At 42.6% G+C, this 17,211-nt stretch overlaps 2 protein-coding genes across 5 annotated transcripts in view; both read left to right on the forward strand.

Annotated features, from left to right (window-relative positions):
• Window positions 1-723: 723 nt before the first annotated feature.
• Window positions 724-14,558, forward strand: u2af1 (U2 small nuclear RNA auxiliary factor 1). 2 transcript variants are annotated; one of them, XM_083638724.1, is made up of 8 exons: window positions 724-800; window positions 1,862-1,949; window positions 4,421-4,487; window positions 5,467-5,540; window positions 9,146-9,244; window positions 9,712-9,845; window positions 12,194-12,286; window positions 12,884-14,558. In XM_083638724.1, exons 1-8 carry the CDS (start codon window positions 757-759, stop codon window positions 13,071-13,073), a joined length of 789 nt encoding a protein of 262 aa, XP_083494850.1. In that variant the 5' UTR covers window positions 724-756; the 3' UTR covers window positions 13,074-14,558. The 2 variants fall into 2 exon arrangements, with proteins under 2 accessions (XP_083494850.1, XP_083494851.1); XM_083638725.1 differs by having other exon boundaries at window positions 5,491-5,540; window positions 12,884-14,557.
• A 1,954-nt stretch (window positions 14,559-16,512) lies between these two features.
• The window catches only part of cbsb (cystathionine beta-synthase b), a 28,848-nt gene continuing 28,149 nt past the window's right edge, over window positions 16,513-17,211 (forward strand). For 2 of the 3 annotated variants that reach the window (XR_014552750.1, XM_083638008.1), the window contains exon 1: window positions 16,529-16,598. The gene's annotated coding sequence lies outside the window, so the exon portion shown is untranslated. Of the gene's footprint in view, window positions 16,599-17,211 lie in introns of all 3 variants that reach the window. The other variant, XM_083638009.1, reaches the window with a different exon arrangement.

Consider the following 17,211-nt stretch of genomic DNA (forward strand, 5'->3'; position numbering starts at 1 on the left):
TGTGTATCTTCGAATGTAGCCTATGTATAATGCTACTTAGTTGAATCTCATTCTAACTTTTTCTTTTTTTCTTTTCCTTTGTGCAATATCAACTTATAATTTCTGGGTTATCCCCCCTTGTCATGGTTTTTGATAGGCTACTTGATGCTTTTGATATCACATTGTTTACCATGACATGACCACACATTCTGAGGACCACCTGAACTTGTTTGTTGACCTGACGAAGAGCCTGTGAGGGCTGAATGTAAAGTAGCCTATACCTTGGACGAATTTTGCTTTCATGCCTTTGAATTAGGCCTCAAGTGACTCTTGAAAGATAGGCTGGGGCACGGTGGCGCAGTGGTAGCGCTGTCGCCTCACAGCAAGAAGGTCCATGGGTTCGAATCCCGCCTGGGACGCTGTGGGCACGGGGAAATAGGAGGAAGGAAGTCAAGTTAACTAGATGGTTTGATCACACAGGACTCAATAAATCACTGTTCATAGTAGGGAAAAGTTTGCCATGCAACACTGAAGAGGGAACAACTCTGGTTAAGGATTAGGGAGGCAAATAGAGAATGGAGCTTAGGAGGAATATTGATGACAACTGTAAAATGAGAAGGAAAGCTGTGATTGAATTTTTAAAGGATACAAGATTATATTAGGAATGTATTTGCATACTCCGGTACAGTAGGTGGCGGTATCCACCTTCAAAGTCAAAGATTGCAATCCACCATTAAACGAAAAGAAGAAGAAGGAAGTCTTGCAGCGCGATCCAAGATGGCGGAGTACTTGGCATCCATTTTCGGCACAGAAAAAGATAAGTAAGTAACTCAGATTTAATTTATTTTTTACAAACCATGAATCGTTTTCATTTTGTCCGGACCACAATACACACTTTCATGATGTATATGCTGTTTGTATAACGTACTAAAGTTGCTTAATTAGCTTTATCTTATGGTGGCAGCTAACGTTGGTCAAATACCGCGTTGCTCAAGGAGGTTGGGCTACGATTGCTGGTTGCAGCCACTTCTGGGTAAATGATGCTGAATTTATGCTTCAGCGTTCATAAATATGTGTACTTATACTGGGTCAGTGTGTTCTAACGTTACACGCGGCTGGTTAGCTTAATTCAATAATATGCAATGTACCTAGATACAATTAACATCATAGGAAACGATATCATAAGGGATGTTAGCAAGCACACACTGGAGAACAATGCGATGGCTGATAACTTCGTTTCAGACCCATGAGCTCAAACGCAGGAGTGTAACGTATAACGTGCGTGATATCATTCTCGTGGACAATTTATTACGTCAGGTCCACAGTGGGAAGTGTGCTTTGCACATTTTGTTTCAATTACAAGTCTAACGTTACCCGAAGAATCGAAGATAATGATTTTTAGGTTAAAGTGTTGGCCCTAGAGAGGGAATCATTTGTGTCCCACAATTGGCGTTAAAACACGTTGCTTGACACACAACGTGGTAACTCACAAATGTGTATATTTTGTGTTAATATTTATAGGGTTACGTAAACCAGAAGAGTCTGACCGCCAAATCTAAGTTTTGTTTACCATCCTGAAGATGTAGGCCTAGTGGTTAAAGCTGGACATATTGTGTCCATATTAGAATGCAACACAAAAACTAACTCCCATGTTTATAGCCTAAATAAAAAAAGCAACAAATGTCTGTGCAAACATGTTTACAAAAATGTGCCTGGAACCCAATGTTGGGAAAATCTGGGACTGTGGGTGTCTAAACCTTGTTTTTGCAGGTGAATTAATGTATTGACATGAACTGCAGCCCCCATGTTATACAGTTTCTTCTCATGATTAGTTACCTAACTCATTTTAATCCTCATATCTTCTTCTTCTTCTTCTCCAAAGGGTGAACTGCTCTTTTTATTTTAAAATTGGTGCCTGTCGGCATGGCGACCGCTGCTCCCGGTTACACAATAAGCCAACCTTCAGCCAGGTAAGATTTTCTCATGACTTTTTCTTGTCCAAAATTTCCCAAGATTTCATTGATGTAATATGATAATAATTTGATACCAGGAACCAAACTATAGAACATGTATCCTGCACAATATCTTTTTAACTTGCAAATTGACATATTTACATTTGTTACATTTAAATACATTTAATGTACCGTATTTAATTATATTATTAATGATTTTGAAACCTAATATTATATACTTGGCAACATTTTTAAGCGTTCAAATTTTGCTGGGTGATAAATAACACATCTTTCTGTTAACACATTGACTGCCAGCCTTTTTTCAATGCTGTAGGTAAGTTCTGCCAGTTTTTTTTTTTGAGGATTCTAGGCTCATTTTACAAGAGCTGAGGATTCTTTTCTGTTAGGACTTCGTGAACACCAATCATCTAAAAAGAACTAATAGAATGTGTGCTTTCTCTGTCTAAAAGAGTTAGTTTGTAGAGTTAGTAGTTATGTAAGCATTAGCAGTTGAATACAGCATGGTTTCAGCGTCAGAAAAAATATTCAGAGATAAACGGCTTTTTGTGAAATTCGATAGAACAGTCACTTTAACCATTCATTTTTGGCATCAGTAAGACCTAAACAATAGTTTTGAACAGTAATTTCCTCCATAACAGCAGGAAACTCCCCTCTGCTCAACTCCTCCCTCCGTGGGCGTTCTTCTTGGCTGCAGCGCCGTGTCACAAGCACTTTCCTACCTGTGCAAATGCACTTTCTCATACTCTCGACCTCTCAAATAAATTTCTGAATAGAAATTAAATTACTCTAAATTAGAGCGAAAAAGAAACAAAAAAGAATGGGTTGAAAATCCCATTCTAAAAGCCTTTTATGGCTGTTTCCAATTTGGTGCTATTTTGCCAGGCAAAATGGCCTGCTGCACCACAAGCTTGTCACCAGTCTCACTGCTTTGCAGCTGCTGTGCGGCTGTGCCTGTCTGAGCGGCCGCTCTTTGAGGAAGTCTGGTTGGACTCGCTCGCCCCTTGGAGCTTTGGCCGAGAGCCCTGATGAAGCCCCCGCGACTCCGGTCACATTTATGCCGCGTGTCTCAAAGTGTGCTCCACCCGCGATCCACTATGCAAACCTGCAATCCCGCACCGCCAGCAATCAGCGCGAAAACGAAAGCGCCTTCGCCAATCCACTTTCATGAGAATGGCTTCGTCACACTGCTTTTTGCTTGCCTTCCTCCTTCCTTGTCGCCACTTAGTGGGTCGGTGGAATGGGTTGTACACGTTGTACACGTCCAATACTTATATAAGAGATGTAAAAGGGTTAGATGCACATCCCACCGTCAAAAAAAAAAAATCGGTCCAACGGTTCACTGCCAATGACGAGTTATCTCGGCTTAAATTTTTTTTTTTTTTTTTGACGGTGGGACGTGTATCAACGCTCCCCAAGTCTCCTATAAAAATATTGGAGTCAGCGAACGTGTACAACCCATTCCACGGACCCACTAAGTGGCGACAGTGCTCTCCACACTAGGAAAAGCAGAGCCAAAACTGTAGGGTAACGCGCGAGGAAACCATTCTCTACTGTAAAATGGATTGGCGAAAACGCTTTCACTTTCGCGCATTATCGCGCTGGGAGCTGGCGGTGGGGGATTCCAAAAATAGACTGGGTGGAAAACACACTTTGAAACACGCAGCATAAAGCCTAGAATCGCACAAAGCTTCATCAAAGCTCTCAAACCCAAGAAACAAGTGAGCCCTATCCACACTCGCTGCCAGGGAGGGAGGCTGCTCAAACTCGCAGCAGCAGCAGCAGAACACTCGCTTGTGACAAACGCAGGCTGAAAGCCACCAGACACGCCCACGGAGGGAGGAGTTTGAAGGAGAGGGCGTTCAGAACTATATTGTTTAGATGTCTGATCTCTCACTGATGCCAAAAATAAATGGTTAAAGTGACTGTTCTGCCTGTTTGATTGAATTTCACAAAACTGCGATTATCTCAGCTTTCACTCTCAGACGCTGAAACCATGCTGTACTCAACGGCTAATATCTACATAACTACTAACTCTACAAACTAACTCTTTTAGACAGAGAAAGCACACATTCTATTAGTACTTTTGTGAACTTTGTGTTCACAAAGTCCAAGCAGAAAATAATCCTCGGCTCTTGTAAAATGAGCCAGAATCCTCAAAAAAAACCTCTGGCAGAACCTACCTACAGTAAAAAAAAAAAAGGCTGGCAGTGAATGTGTTAAGTCAGGAATTCAAAACACAGTATCTATTTTTGTTTCCAGGGGCTTTCTGTGCTGAAATGTTCACCTTTGCTTACTAACTTTTGCTTTTGCAGCTTAGACCATTGCAGAGGATCATAACAACAACCTTGTAATTTTTCTGTCCTCACTTTTTTTTAAATCAATTTTGAGCCTGTTTGGTAAATTATCTTATCAAAACAAACTCAAATCTTCTTGTGAAACCATCTAAAAAAATATATTTTGCATTTCAGACAATTGCCCTCTTGAACATTTACCGTAACCCTCAAAACAGTGCCCAGTCTGCCGATGGTTTGAACTGTAAGTTTCCAACCCTTAACAGTGTATTTTTCTCTGTCCATGCACACACCTCTCTATCTATCTGACATCACCCTCTGTGGAGGCAACTGTAGAGTTCTGGGCTTTGCAGGCTTGTAGCATAATTTAGTGAGTGAAGTTAAAATCCATCCCCTTCCAATTACGCCTGTTATTTCTATGATCCTGTCTAGTTCAGCTCATCATTTCTGCACAGGAACATTCTCTACTGAAGCCGGAAAAAAGGCCAAGAAAAAGCTGCTCTGATCTCACCAAGCTTCAATTTATTGTCGCTTTATGACATCACGGATGAGCCTTTGTTTTCTATTACATATAGAAATTATGTCAATTCTGACTAGGGGTGGATTTTCCCTGTTTTACTGTTTTAGAATATCAATGTGATGACAACAAGATAAGTTGCATGCAAATCCTTTTACACATTGTAGCACCAAAATGTGCTTTATGTAAGAGGCCTGAACATTCTCTCTGGCAAAAAGTGTGAAAGATTTGCTAGGCTTCATTTGTGGCCATGAAATCTTACTATTAGAAGTGAGGACTGGCCATCTGGACTGGTTGTTTCCTCACTTTGATCAATGGCTGAATCAGTTGTGCCCACATCAAATTGTTTCCAATACCTTCAGCAAACAAACACCTTCAGTTTACAGGGTGTCTCATCTCACTCTATGCTCTCATTGGGAGATCATGAATAAATGCTATTTTTTTACTCGTCTTGTTGGACTTAAAACTATCATTTATATTTGTTTTTGATTAATGGTTTTTGAAGTTATGAATAACCTACGCAATTTATAAATTCAACTAGCAAGAGGTTTTCACTTTCCCAGTTGTCCAGAATTTGTGTCCGCCTTTGTTTAACACTTGCCATGTATAACTTAAGTTTGATATGTATTATAGTGAAATTACTGTGTGTGTGTGCGTGTGTGTCTGTGTGTGTGTGTGCCCCCTCCCCCTTTCCTTGTAATGAAAGTGTCGTTCTCGTTGACCCCACTAGGTGCCGTCAGTGATGTGGAGATGCAGGAGCACTATGACGAGTTCTTTGAGGTAAGGACCAAAGACTGCATCTTACTGAAGAGCACCTTATGTAGTGCAGGTCTGCCTCAAACCATGACGACACATTTCCGACACGTACAACTTCCTTGCAGAATATGATTGATCTGTTTTGTCCCATCAGTGAATGACTACAAATTACTAGGACAAATGAACATGGACCTATACATTTAATCTATAAAAGTTATGGAATCACGCATACATGTTTGGTGAAAGAAATTCCGAAAACATAATATTGACAGATGCATGCAGACACCTTAAGGGCTCATTATACTCAAGCAAGCTCCGTGGGGGTGGAGCTCCGCGAGTCACCGTGCGGACCTCGCGCTGGGGCAGATGCTATTATACTCAGAAGTGATCAGCATGTATTGTACAATGGTAATAGTGAGAACAGCCCGTGAAAAGTCGCAATGAAACGCTATTATGTGCAGTACTACTGAGTGCGCTTTCACTCTCAAACGACCGTACATCAGCACATGAATGAATCACCAAACTTGTTTTTACTGAAAGCCGTTTTAGTTCTCAGCCCTGATTGCCTACTCTGTGCTGCTTTTAATCTCTCTCATCATGCTCACAACACATTTACTTGGTGAAATGACTAAAAACAAACAGTTGCAAATCAAAGTTTATAGCCTACCACATGGGTCAAGAAATGTGGGGACAACACAGCTCAGTGCTCAGTGGCTTGAAAGCGGCCATGTTTGGAGAGAAGCCGTGCGGAGGTCGCGCTGTGAGAAAAAAAATCAGGCACACGGTGGGCGCCCTACGGAGGTAGCGAATAACCACGCCCAACAAATTTACGCCATTTGACGCGCCCGGCCCTTGCTCCACCCCCGCGCCCTTCACGGCATGGTGAGCATAAAGCAGGCTTTAGATTTAGAATACTGGATTGTTTGCAGTCCAGAGGGCTTCTTTTTTATTATTATTGCATTGCATGCCAGCTCATTATTGACCGTACTTTGTTCAAACCCGCACACTAAACCTTTCATCAAACTTTTGAAATCCCAATGTCAATATTTATGTCCCTTTGCAAAGTCATGATAGTCTTCCTTCTCCATGTCATGTTGTGATGCTGCTCTTGGTCATCAGTCATTTACGAGCGTGAAACACAGAAAATCCCTGTATCACCTCCTCATGCACGACTTGCAGTCACAAACGGTTTTGTTGTGGCCAGTGTCCACCATCTTGATGCCCTCTATTTGCTGCGCAATTTGAAATAGTGGAACACTAGTGTCAAACAAACGTTGATATCTCAAACCATACATTGCTTATAATGAAAATTGTGAGTTAGAGTCGAGGTAGCTGAAGAGTTTGATGTATAGGTAGAGATGCTCCGATCAGCTTTTTTGAGGCCGATCACCGATCACCGATCACTGGAAGCAGTATCTGCCGATCCCGATATGGCCGATCACCGATCACCATCAATTCAAGCCTTCTATTTATTGTGTCGCATTATTCATATATTTAATTATTCTTAACAACATCGACATTGTATATTAAGTATTAAAATTAGGAGATGAGAAAGTATCATGAATTGACAACCGTTTTATTGCAGGCTAAGGCAACATGCAACTCTCTCTAGAGACACTCTCTTAGACAACTTGGAGCTTACAGAGTAGACTGTATACTGTAGCTTTCCTGTGGAAAAATAAATACTGTCTTATAAAACAAAAAATATAATACTATGTACACAACATGTGCACCAACACAGCTTGGAACATGTCTGTGAAAGCTGCAGCGATAGCCTCCGCGGTGTGTGACCCAGAAAACTCTTGTGAGTGAAGTACAACTTTGTTCAGGTCGAACTTTTCATCAATAAACTGCGCAGTTAGGCTCAGCATGGACATAGGACAGACACTCGAACTCCAAATGTCAGTCGTGAAGCTGATTGACGTGGTGTTGTCTTTCATAAGGCTCTTGATGTCCTTGTACACAATTTGGTATAATTCCGGCAGGCAAACGTCAGTTAAATATTTACGTCCTGGCAGCGTGTAACGTGGATCCAAGCAGGACATGAGGCGTTTGAACCCGAGGTCTTCCGCAACAGACAGCGGCTGCTGATCAAGACATATGAATTCCATTAGCTTTGCATTTATTTATTTTCGTTTCTTGCTGTCGTTGCTGTCGTTTCAATGTCTCTGTTACAGTTAGCTGAGTGAGTGGCGTTCGGTTGCTGCACGCTCTTTCGCTGCCTTAGCGCTCGCCAACTTTGTAAACTCCTCAAATTCCTTGACGTGGGAAACCTTCAAATGTCTTATGAGGTTCGTAGTGTTGAAACTCTTCTGCTGCGTTCCTCCACGCGGTATCTCCTTTGAGCACACAATGCAAACGGCAAATTTGTTGTCCTTCTCCAACAAGTTGTAAAATTGCCAGACAGGCGACGCCATGTTAGCTGCTGTGCTGTGCTGTGTCGCCCAAGCTGCTTTCGCTATAGAGAGAGTCCAACTTCCAAACACTTTTTCGTCACTACCACCACGCCCCCTAAGGAAACTTGGGAGCCAATGAAGCTTCATGACACGGAGAGACAGCCAATCACAAGCTGCCCTTTAGGAGACCGGAAGAATACTACTTGGCAGCCTGGGAGTGCACTATCTCTATATTGAAACGTCTCTGGTAGTAGTTCTTGCATATTTTGTGTCATTCTGATCGGCCTTGTTTGATCGGCACTTTTGATAACTCCGATCAAAGCCGAAAAAGGCCAAATCGGCCGATTCCGATCAAGTGCCGATCGATCGGAGCAACTCTATGTATAGGTATGTAGCGTTAAAGTTGTGTGACCTCTCACAGGTTTTTGTGAATTTAGTAAAGAAGTGCAGCCTGTACAGTCAAGTGAATTGTGACATCACACACTCTAGGCTGGCTCCATAGGATCCCGTTATCCACCTTATTTTTGAATGCCCCACTGTAAAAAAAGAATCGTGGGTACAAGGTCCGGTTTAACGTGACTCATTGTTGCCGCTTGCCATTTCCTTTGTTATACTCTGGCTGCAGACCCGAATTATAAACCGGAAGCTGGAGTCCGTTATAAAAGTTATAAATATAGTCACGTTATAAACAACTAACCAACGCTGGAGGTCCGTATGGAAACTCGAAATGTGTGTTACTCGAAATGGTTAAAAGTTAAATCAATTTGGTGGCGTTTTACTGCCATGTAACATAGCTAGCTAGCCGCTAACATTAGCCACCACAGTTAGTAGCCGACTACCCACGATGCATTATGTTATCCCAGCACCCGAACGACACGGCTGTAGAGCAGAATGGCTCTGCTGTAAAAGGGTAAAATCCTCAGACGTTTTTTTTGTCGGGGGCTGGGGGGTTATCTAAATTGGTTACACCGGAAATAGAACCCATCGTTAACGTAAGGCAAAATGGCCGCCAAAAATAAGGTGGATATATGTTGACAAAAGTATAACATTGACTGCTTTAGTGCTTTCCATGCCTCCGCCGGCGCTAGCCGGGCCGGAGACATTATGTTTTCAGGTTGTCTGTCCGTCCCTATGTATGTACGTACGTACGTCCGTTCATCCGTATTATAATAAACATTCAAATGCAGATGTCACTCCTTTTTTATCTGCTTTCCTCTGATTCCTATGTCATAGGAGGTCTTCACAGAGATGGAAGAAAAGTACGGAGAAGTGGAGGAGATGAATGTATGTGACAACCTTGGAGATCACCTAGTTGGGAATGTGTATGTGAAGGTGGGTTCTGTTTGTCTGGCATACACACGCATATGTACCCCTGCTGCAGTGTCATGCCTTTTTGCCTGTTTCACAACCAACACTTTTCCCTCTTATAAAGTACACTCTGTCTCTCCTGGTATCCTTTGTAGTTCCTCTCGTAAAGTACACTCTTGTCTCTCCTGGTATCCTTTGTAGTTCTTATAAAGTACACTCTGTCTATCCTGGTATCCTTTGTAGTTCTTATAAAGTACACTGTCTCTCCTGGTATCCTTTGTAGTTCTTATAAAGTACACTGTCTCTCCTGGTATCCTTTGTAGTTCTTATAAAGTACACTCTGTCTCTCCTGGTATCCTTTGTAGTTCTTATAAAGTACACTCTGTCTCTCCTGGTATCCTTTGTAGTTCTTATAAAGTACACTCTGTCTCTCCTGGTATCCTTTGTAGTTCTTATAAAGTACACTCTGTCTCTCCTGGTATCCTTTGTAGTTCCGTCGTGAGGAGGATGCTGAGAAGGCTGTGATCGACCTGAATAATCGGTGGTTTAACGCACAGGCCGTCCATGCTGAACTCTCTCCTGTCACAGACTTCAGAGAAGCCTGCTGTCGCCAGTATGAAATGGGGTCAGTACATCACAGCATCTATTAGCTGAAGGCCATTTGACCATTCGTGGTGTACAGATCCCAATGAACATCTGTGTTTAGAGGGCGATAGGACGGAGGGCTTCTTAAAACGTATCAAATGTATCGGACAAGAAGGTGCTCTTTGGCAGAGGATATGTATTAGCCAGGAAGATAATAACTCAACTTAAAGTGTAACTAACCTCCAAAACACTTTTTTTCAGCTTTTAACCAATATATATGACTTTGGGGGTGATGTGTGAAGAATTCTGGTCAGAATTTCCACATTTGACACCAAACTGTTGCCATTTTACCATTTGTATCATTTTTCAGCAGCATACCTGGCATAAGCGCCCTCTTAGGGTCAAAGACTGCTTTTTTTTTTTTCTCAAATGAATGGGAGATTAGGAACACATTGACGTCACAGTGTTCCCAAAGACTATGGGATTTCAAGATAATTACTCCCCTACCCCCCCTGTACCCTTTCGGCTCCTCAGAACTCCAAGCCTATTCCTATTGAAGTTTGCTCTTAAAATACTGAACCAAACGTCGTCAAAGTTGGCACATGTCTTAATTATAGTTAGTTTCCCGCTGAATGTGTCATTACTTTATTGATATCTTACCTGGATAAGCTCGAATGATGATGTTTATATTATCAGTCCGAGTTGGAAGCACTGTCTCCAGCGGGAGAGAGTCGTACTGTAACCTCATGCACTAGCACCAAGCTCCGGGCGCGCGCGCAGCAGCAGCAGCAGCAGCAGCAGCAGCTCTGTGCTCATTTCCGCGGCTATCAGTCCGACTTCAGAAGCACTTCTCTCGGCCAGTCTGCTCTCTCATGCACCCGCGGGGGCGCGCGGCAGCAGCACACACCAGCAGTGAGAGGCGGGGGCTTTCAACAGTCTGACATTTCAGCAAACAAATCTCGTCGCAGTTTAGCGGACATGTAAAATATAACGCTATACTACGACGTGACAATGTGACAAAGCTTCTCTAAACATATCGGCTAATATAATATCATCACTGTGTACAAGCAACGCCAACTTTTATGGAAATCAAGTCAGCAGAGCAGAGCGACTGGCTCTGTCTGTGTGTGTGTGCTGCTCGGGGGGATTCGCATGGGAACAGTGTGAGGAGGAGAAGAGCTCTCCCCAAGCCCCAAAACGCAAATTAAAAACGGATTTCATTGCGCGGTTTATCTCTAGTTAGACGAGGGAATTACGTGGAGAAATCTCGCATTGTGTTACCCCAGAGCGAGAGGTTTGTCCTCACTGTGTGCTGTGTGCTGCGAGCAGCGAGGCTCTTAACGTAAGTTTAGACAAGCCACATGCAAGCCACGCACACACACATGGGACAAAATGGGACAAAAATAATTAAATTTCTAGTTCGCCACTGAATGGCCAAATTGATATAACTATCAACCATTTCAGGATTTTCTGTTTCCATACAGGCCACCAGCGTTGGCTAATTGTTGATATTTATAAAGATATCGCCCCTCTCAAATAAATTATTTTTGAGGCAGTAGGCAAACTGTAATGGCGTCGATTTCCGAAAAAAAATCTTGACTTAACACAGCCAAAGAGTCTAGTATAGACAAGAGTATATGTAATTTCTTGGTTTTTTCCATAGGTATTTTCAAATCACTGTTCTAATACATATCTAGGGGGTTAGTCCCCCTTTAAGGTGAAAAATATAAAAAGCCTTTATTCCTTTGGTAAGTTGTTAAAAACTAGCTCTTATGCAATTCGGTGTCTTGCCGCCTTCTGGGAGCTTACACAACACACACACACACACACACACACACACACACACGTATGCATACGCACCATCAACTCTATTCAGGAAGACCTCATAGGAAAGGAGTCAGATCTAAAACTTTGATTTAAGCCACGGTAATGGTAGCTCCAAGCCTAAAAAAAAATGTAAATCCAAAAACATTCCCGTTGGTGAAGTTGTTTAATCATGTTACCTCTACATATAGACTGTGGATGTGGTCATTGCCAATAGTAAATCACATATATTTTGAATAGAAGGATTACTATTGTACTTAGTGTTTGGCCATAGGGTAGTTTTCGTTATTCGTCCTCATGGCATATTAGTTCTGAAAAGTATTCTCTCTCTCTCTCTCTCTCTCTCTCTCTCTCTCTCGTCTAAATTCTCAGTTGTATTGATAAATTCCAGTTATCAACACCTGCTTGGAGATCAGCAGACAGTACACATTTGTTTAATTGACCAAAGTATTGACTAAGCCTACACCATATCTGAGCTTGTCTGTATGTAGCAGCTGCTGGGTGAAGCTTCGATAAGATTCTTCTGTCACAGTGATGCTTTGCTAATGGTACCTCTCTCCATAGGGAATGCACTCGAGGTGGCTTCTGTAACTTCATGCATCTGAAGCCCATCTCCCGTGAACTGAGGAGAGAGCTCTATGGACGCCGCAGGAAGGGGTACAAACTTGTCCATATCTGTGGATTTACCTTTACACAAAGATGTGCTGTATGACTGTTTAGTGAAATGTAAAAGCCATTTGTCAGTTGGAAATGAGGGTTTAGAAGTATTACATCAAGTATTGGGATATAGAGAGGCAAAGTGACCGCCTACTTCCTGCTTCAGCACTACCAGAGATTTTCATCCGCCATTTATTTTCCCATAGACATTTCGTAAAATGCTTATAAAAATAGTTTTACTTGGTCAAACCAAACGGTTCAGATATATTTAGAAACAGGAGAGACCACTTAACATTTCACTCGGACCAAAACGTAACAAAATTGCGGATTTAAAGAAAATATGTCGATATATATTTCGATGTAGCTGAGCCGTTTGGTTTGACGAAGTAAAACTTTTTATAAGCATTTTATTTTATGAAATGTCTATGGGAAAATAAATGGCGGATGAAAATCTCTGGTACAGTGCTGAAGCAGGAAGTAGGCGGTCACTTTGCCTCTATATCACTGAGAAAGATTTGTTTTTTTAATTCAGCATCATCTTCTTTGCACTAATCTACAGTAGCTCACAACCACTCACCCCATCGTCTCTTTTCACAGCGGCGGCCGACATCGGTCTCGGTCTCGATCCAGAGAGAGGCGATCTCGCTCGCGGGACAGAGGCCGTGGAGGTGGTGGAGGAGGAGGAGGAGGAGGTGGTGGTGGTGGAGGTGGAGCAGGAGGAGGTGGCGGCGGCCGCGACCGCGAGAGACGCCGCTCCAGAGACCGAGAGCGCTCAGGAAGGTTCTAGACCAGTGCCACGGCCACACGTACTCCCCTCCTCTCTGTCCATCCCCAGGTTGTTTTAGTTTGTGTCCACCCCCCCCCCCCTCCAAATCTAGTCCAGGTCTAATGGAAAGTTGTTGTTAATGACGGAAATGTGACAGAATTGACGAATTTGTTGTTTTTTCATTTGTGAAGATGAGTTTGTACTCATTAAATTTAAGATTTGTACTCAATATGACTGATCTGATGCCTGAATCACTGGTTACAATATCAATAGTGCAGTGTTTAGTGTTTTTTTCTGGCACATGGCACTGGGCTTAAGGCTACGTTCACACAGGGCACCTACGCCTTGCCTTGCCTCAACCCACGCCTACGCCTGCAGACCTTGAGCTGCGCGTGAACCTATCACACGCTTTTGTGATCACACTGCACGCCTATTCCACGCTGAACCTGAGCCGAGTTACAAGCGCCTCTCCTCTCCCGAGTGTTTTTTTGGTCACGTGTGGTCCCGAATTATCATGTGTAGGTAAAATAAATCGGATATATTTAATGTGCGATTGATGCTGGATATGTATAACCAGGTCTCCTTCTTTGGTGACTGCTGTCATAGAGAACTGGATGCTGTTGTACTAAGTGGATTAACTTTTCATTGTCCATCTTGCTTCTTCGGTCGCTATTCTCTCTCCTGAAGATTTGTTTACCGACGGGGAGAAAGCCCCACGTTATAGCCACCCGTCAATCACTCTCTCTGCTCAACATTGTTGTAGTAACACCATTTTATTTTGAAATTCAGTTGACTTTGCCATTTCCCACGGATATTGTCATGTTTTTCCTTAATCTTGACAGAAGAAGTGTGCCTTCACGCGCCTAGTCGGATTGAAAATAGAACTCACGCCTAAACGATAAAATCGGCGCAGGTCAGGTGAGGCGTGGGTACACGCAAGGTTCACGCTGAGGCGCCCTGTGTACACAGCCTCATTGACTGAAAAGGACGCCTATTTAAAAGCGTGGGTAAAGGCAAGGCTTGGGTGCCCTGTGTGAACGTAGCCTAAAGGAGAAGGCTGATGTTTTTTATGTATTTCTTACAATCAACAAATCCTATCAAAATGACAAATCAACTATTTGTCTGCTCTACTTGCATTACGGTACTTTCCGACATCCTACGTTCCCATTTTAGGCGTCAATGAAGACAGTTTCAATTTAAAAAATCGCTGTTACCATAAAAATCAGGCTATTGTAGTTTTTACCAAATCAAATTCTAATGTGAAGAAATTATTTACACCAGGGACTATTTTCGGTGCTACATTCCTGAGATCGCAAACGTGTTTACAGCCGGCCTATTAATAAGTTGTTTGAGGTCAAATTGGGCTGCCCCGGGATATCTTGGGCTACTGGGGCATGGCTGTATTTGGCACCGTCTACATGGATGAGACTTTTTGGCTAAACAAAATAAATGCTGATTGTCATTTTCATAGGATTTGTTGATGGTAAGAAATGCATTAAAAAAATTGTTATGGAGCAAAGGGAAACCCTTAAATGTGTTTTGTTCAAGTACATTGTACAGTCTACTATACATTGTCATGGTGTGTGAACGCCATACTGATAACTTAAATCAATCATACCTTATTTGTACAGCACTTTTCCTACAGACAAATGTAGCCAAGTGCTTCAGACTAAAAACAATAACGGTGAACACCAAGCTAGTTTAGCTGCAATAAATTGCAGAAAAGCACCTGTGTAGCCGGATTGGTACACTGTAAAGAGCTTATCTATATTTAGGTTCTGTCATGGTAATTATTAGATTTCCTTTTGGTCAGCACTGTTGACTTGCCAAAGTTAAGTAGCTGCTTTGAGTTGGCATGCCCAGACACCTTCCTTAGTTTTTTATTTTTTCTTCCCCATTCCCTTTTAACTTCACTTCCACTATCAATTTCGTTTTCAGTTTTGAGGTTGTCTGACTTCATGGTTGATTCTTCCCTTCATTTGCTCTAAGGATACAAGAAAGTACAATGGTTTAAAAAAAAATAACTGCAATAATCCTCCGATAACGTATACATTTTTAGAAGGATGCAAGTCAAATGTCACAGAAGATCTACAGTATGTAATATGGTATTGGTCTTTAGTGACACTAGAGAACATAAAATATACCACCAAGACAAGACATGGTCACTATAAACATACTGTTGAGTACTAGTGCAGACATACATGAAGTGAAGTCCCTACGCAGTGATACTCAACTTGCGGCCTGCGACACGGGGCGCCCGCAGGCCGCATGTGGCCCGCGATGGAATTGCAAAAAAAACAACTGAACGCAACATGCAAGATACCCGCAGAATAATTGTCCAAATGTTCATGTCACTCTGGCCAATACTACACTTCTGTTATAACATTTCAGTCTGGAATATGGAATATCTTTCAATAATCTATAATTTAGCTGTATATTTAATGTATATTGTTTGTTTATTAACTGGCCCCTGGCCTTCTATCATTTCACGAAAGTGGCCCCCGGGCAAAGCAAGTTGAGTGTCTCTGCCCTACAGTATGAAGATTCTAGTTATTTTTCTTTTGGGAAGATCACATCAGGACACATACATTTCAGAGGGTGTTCTTTTTCTTACCATGTGCCTGGCCATAGTGTTGTTTACCATGGGCCTAGAAAAACGCCTGTGCACACAAGTTTGTAGCCTAGGTAAACCCAGCCCCCACGTGACCTGCTCTCTCAGTTCCCAGTCACTTGTGACAGCAGGGTGAGCCTGAGAGCAGGTCACTGGGGGCTGGGTTTACCCAGGCTAACAAGTTTGGCCCACCACATGTTTTTGTTGTTGAGCAGGCTCAGTGTTGGAGCCATCTGGCACGTAACCTTGCAAGGCAGCTGGATTCACAAGAGATCTGGCACTGGCCACTGTAAAGTAAATTAAGGTTTGCTCACGCTGCAACAGCACAGGGTTGAAGAAGAAAATAAACAACAGCCTGCATTTGATATTTTAGTTTGTTTAGTAAGGCCTCCAACACATGGTTTGTTAAGTAACAGTTCACAGACTGTTAAATGGTTTGGGCTAAAATAATTGTTGCCAAGTCGGCCTACAGTGAAGGGGGTCCACCCGAAGAAACAACCAATTGGAGATCACACCAATCAAGAAGTGGTAGGATGCTGAGCAGGTAGGACATGGCAAGTTGACTTCAGGATATTTGTAACTGGCACCAGATAGCTGCAACTTGCAAGTGGCTTGTCTGTACTTGAAGACAAAGGAGGTTTGCTTTGTTTTGGCGGAACTTGAGTCGAGCTGGGACATGCCAGGCTGCAGGCCAAACTCAAAGCATTTAAATTGCTCTTTATGGGAGAGTCATCTGCGAGGCGGGGGCCCGACAAGTATGTGAGCGCTGATTGGTAGACGAAGAGATCAACTCCCCCACTCCGGCCAATCCACGACGACATCAGAGAGGGGCATGTCTCCCTTTAAAACGTGTGAGTTGCGGGCTGATGCAGTCTGTGCTGACGGGAAGTCACATTATAATTGAACCCATCTTCCACTCCTTTACTGACGAAAAGGTGAGTGCGCGTCTCTCTAACTAAACATTTATGAACACTAATAAAGGATAGTTAGATCTGTTCTCAGAGTGATTCAGCACCATGCGCTCCATCATCACTTAACGTTATCACGTTAGCCAGGCTGCGCAGAGAATGGCATGCCATTGCGGTATCTCTATCTATCTGTAACGCATTGATCCCTAATAAGAAGTAATCATTTATATTTTGCGGCTGTATAAATTGATGCTCCTAGTCCTACCAGTGGCTGATGATGAAACGTAACGTTACGCCACCACAGCATCCTCACTTCAGAATGGTGGCCCGGCCGGTGCTGCTGTTAATCTGTGTGGTTATTGCATCATCTTCCAGACTAATGCTAAAAGTACACCAGTGTGGTCTGTTTAGATTTGGGACATCACACCAGGGATGTTATACAGTAGGCTACACCAACAACCAGTTTTCTATTGAAATCAGTGAATTATAAGGTAATGCAATCGGTTACATTTTGCATTTCAAAGTGCAGAAAGACAACTCACAAAGACTATACTTTTTTTCCATTTTGGTTGCAATTTGCGCTGTCGAATAAAAAAAAACAATCTTATAATGCTTTGTACAGAGAAGAAACGGTGTTCGT

The sequence above is a fragment of the Poromitra crassiceps genome (assembly GCF_964638095.1).
Source record: "Poromitra crassiceps genome assembly, chromosome: 6".
Lineage (NCBI taxonomy): Eukaryota > Metazoa > Chordata > Actinopteri > Beryciformes > Melamphaidae > Poromitra > Poromitra crassiceps.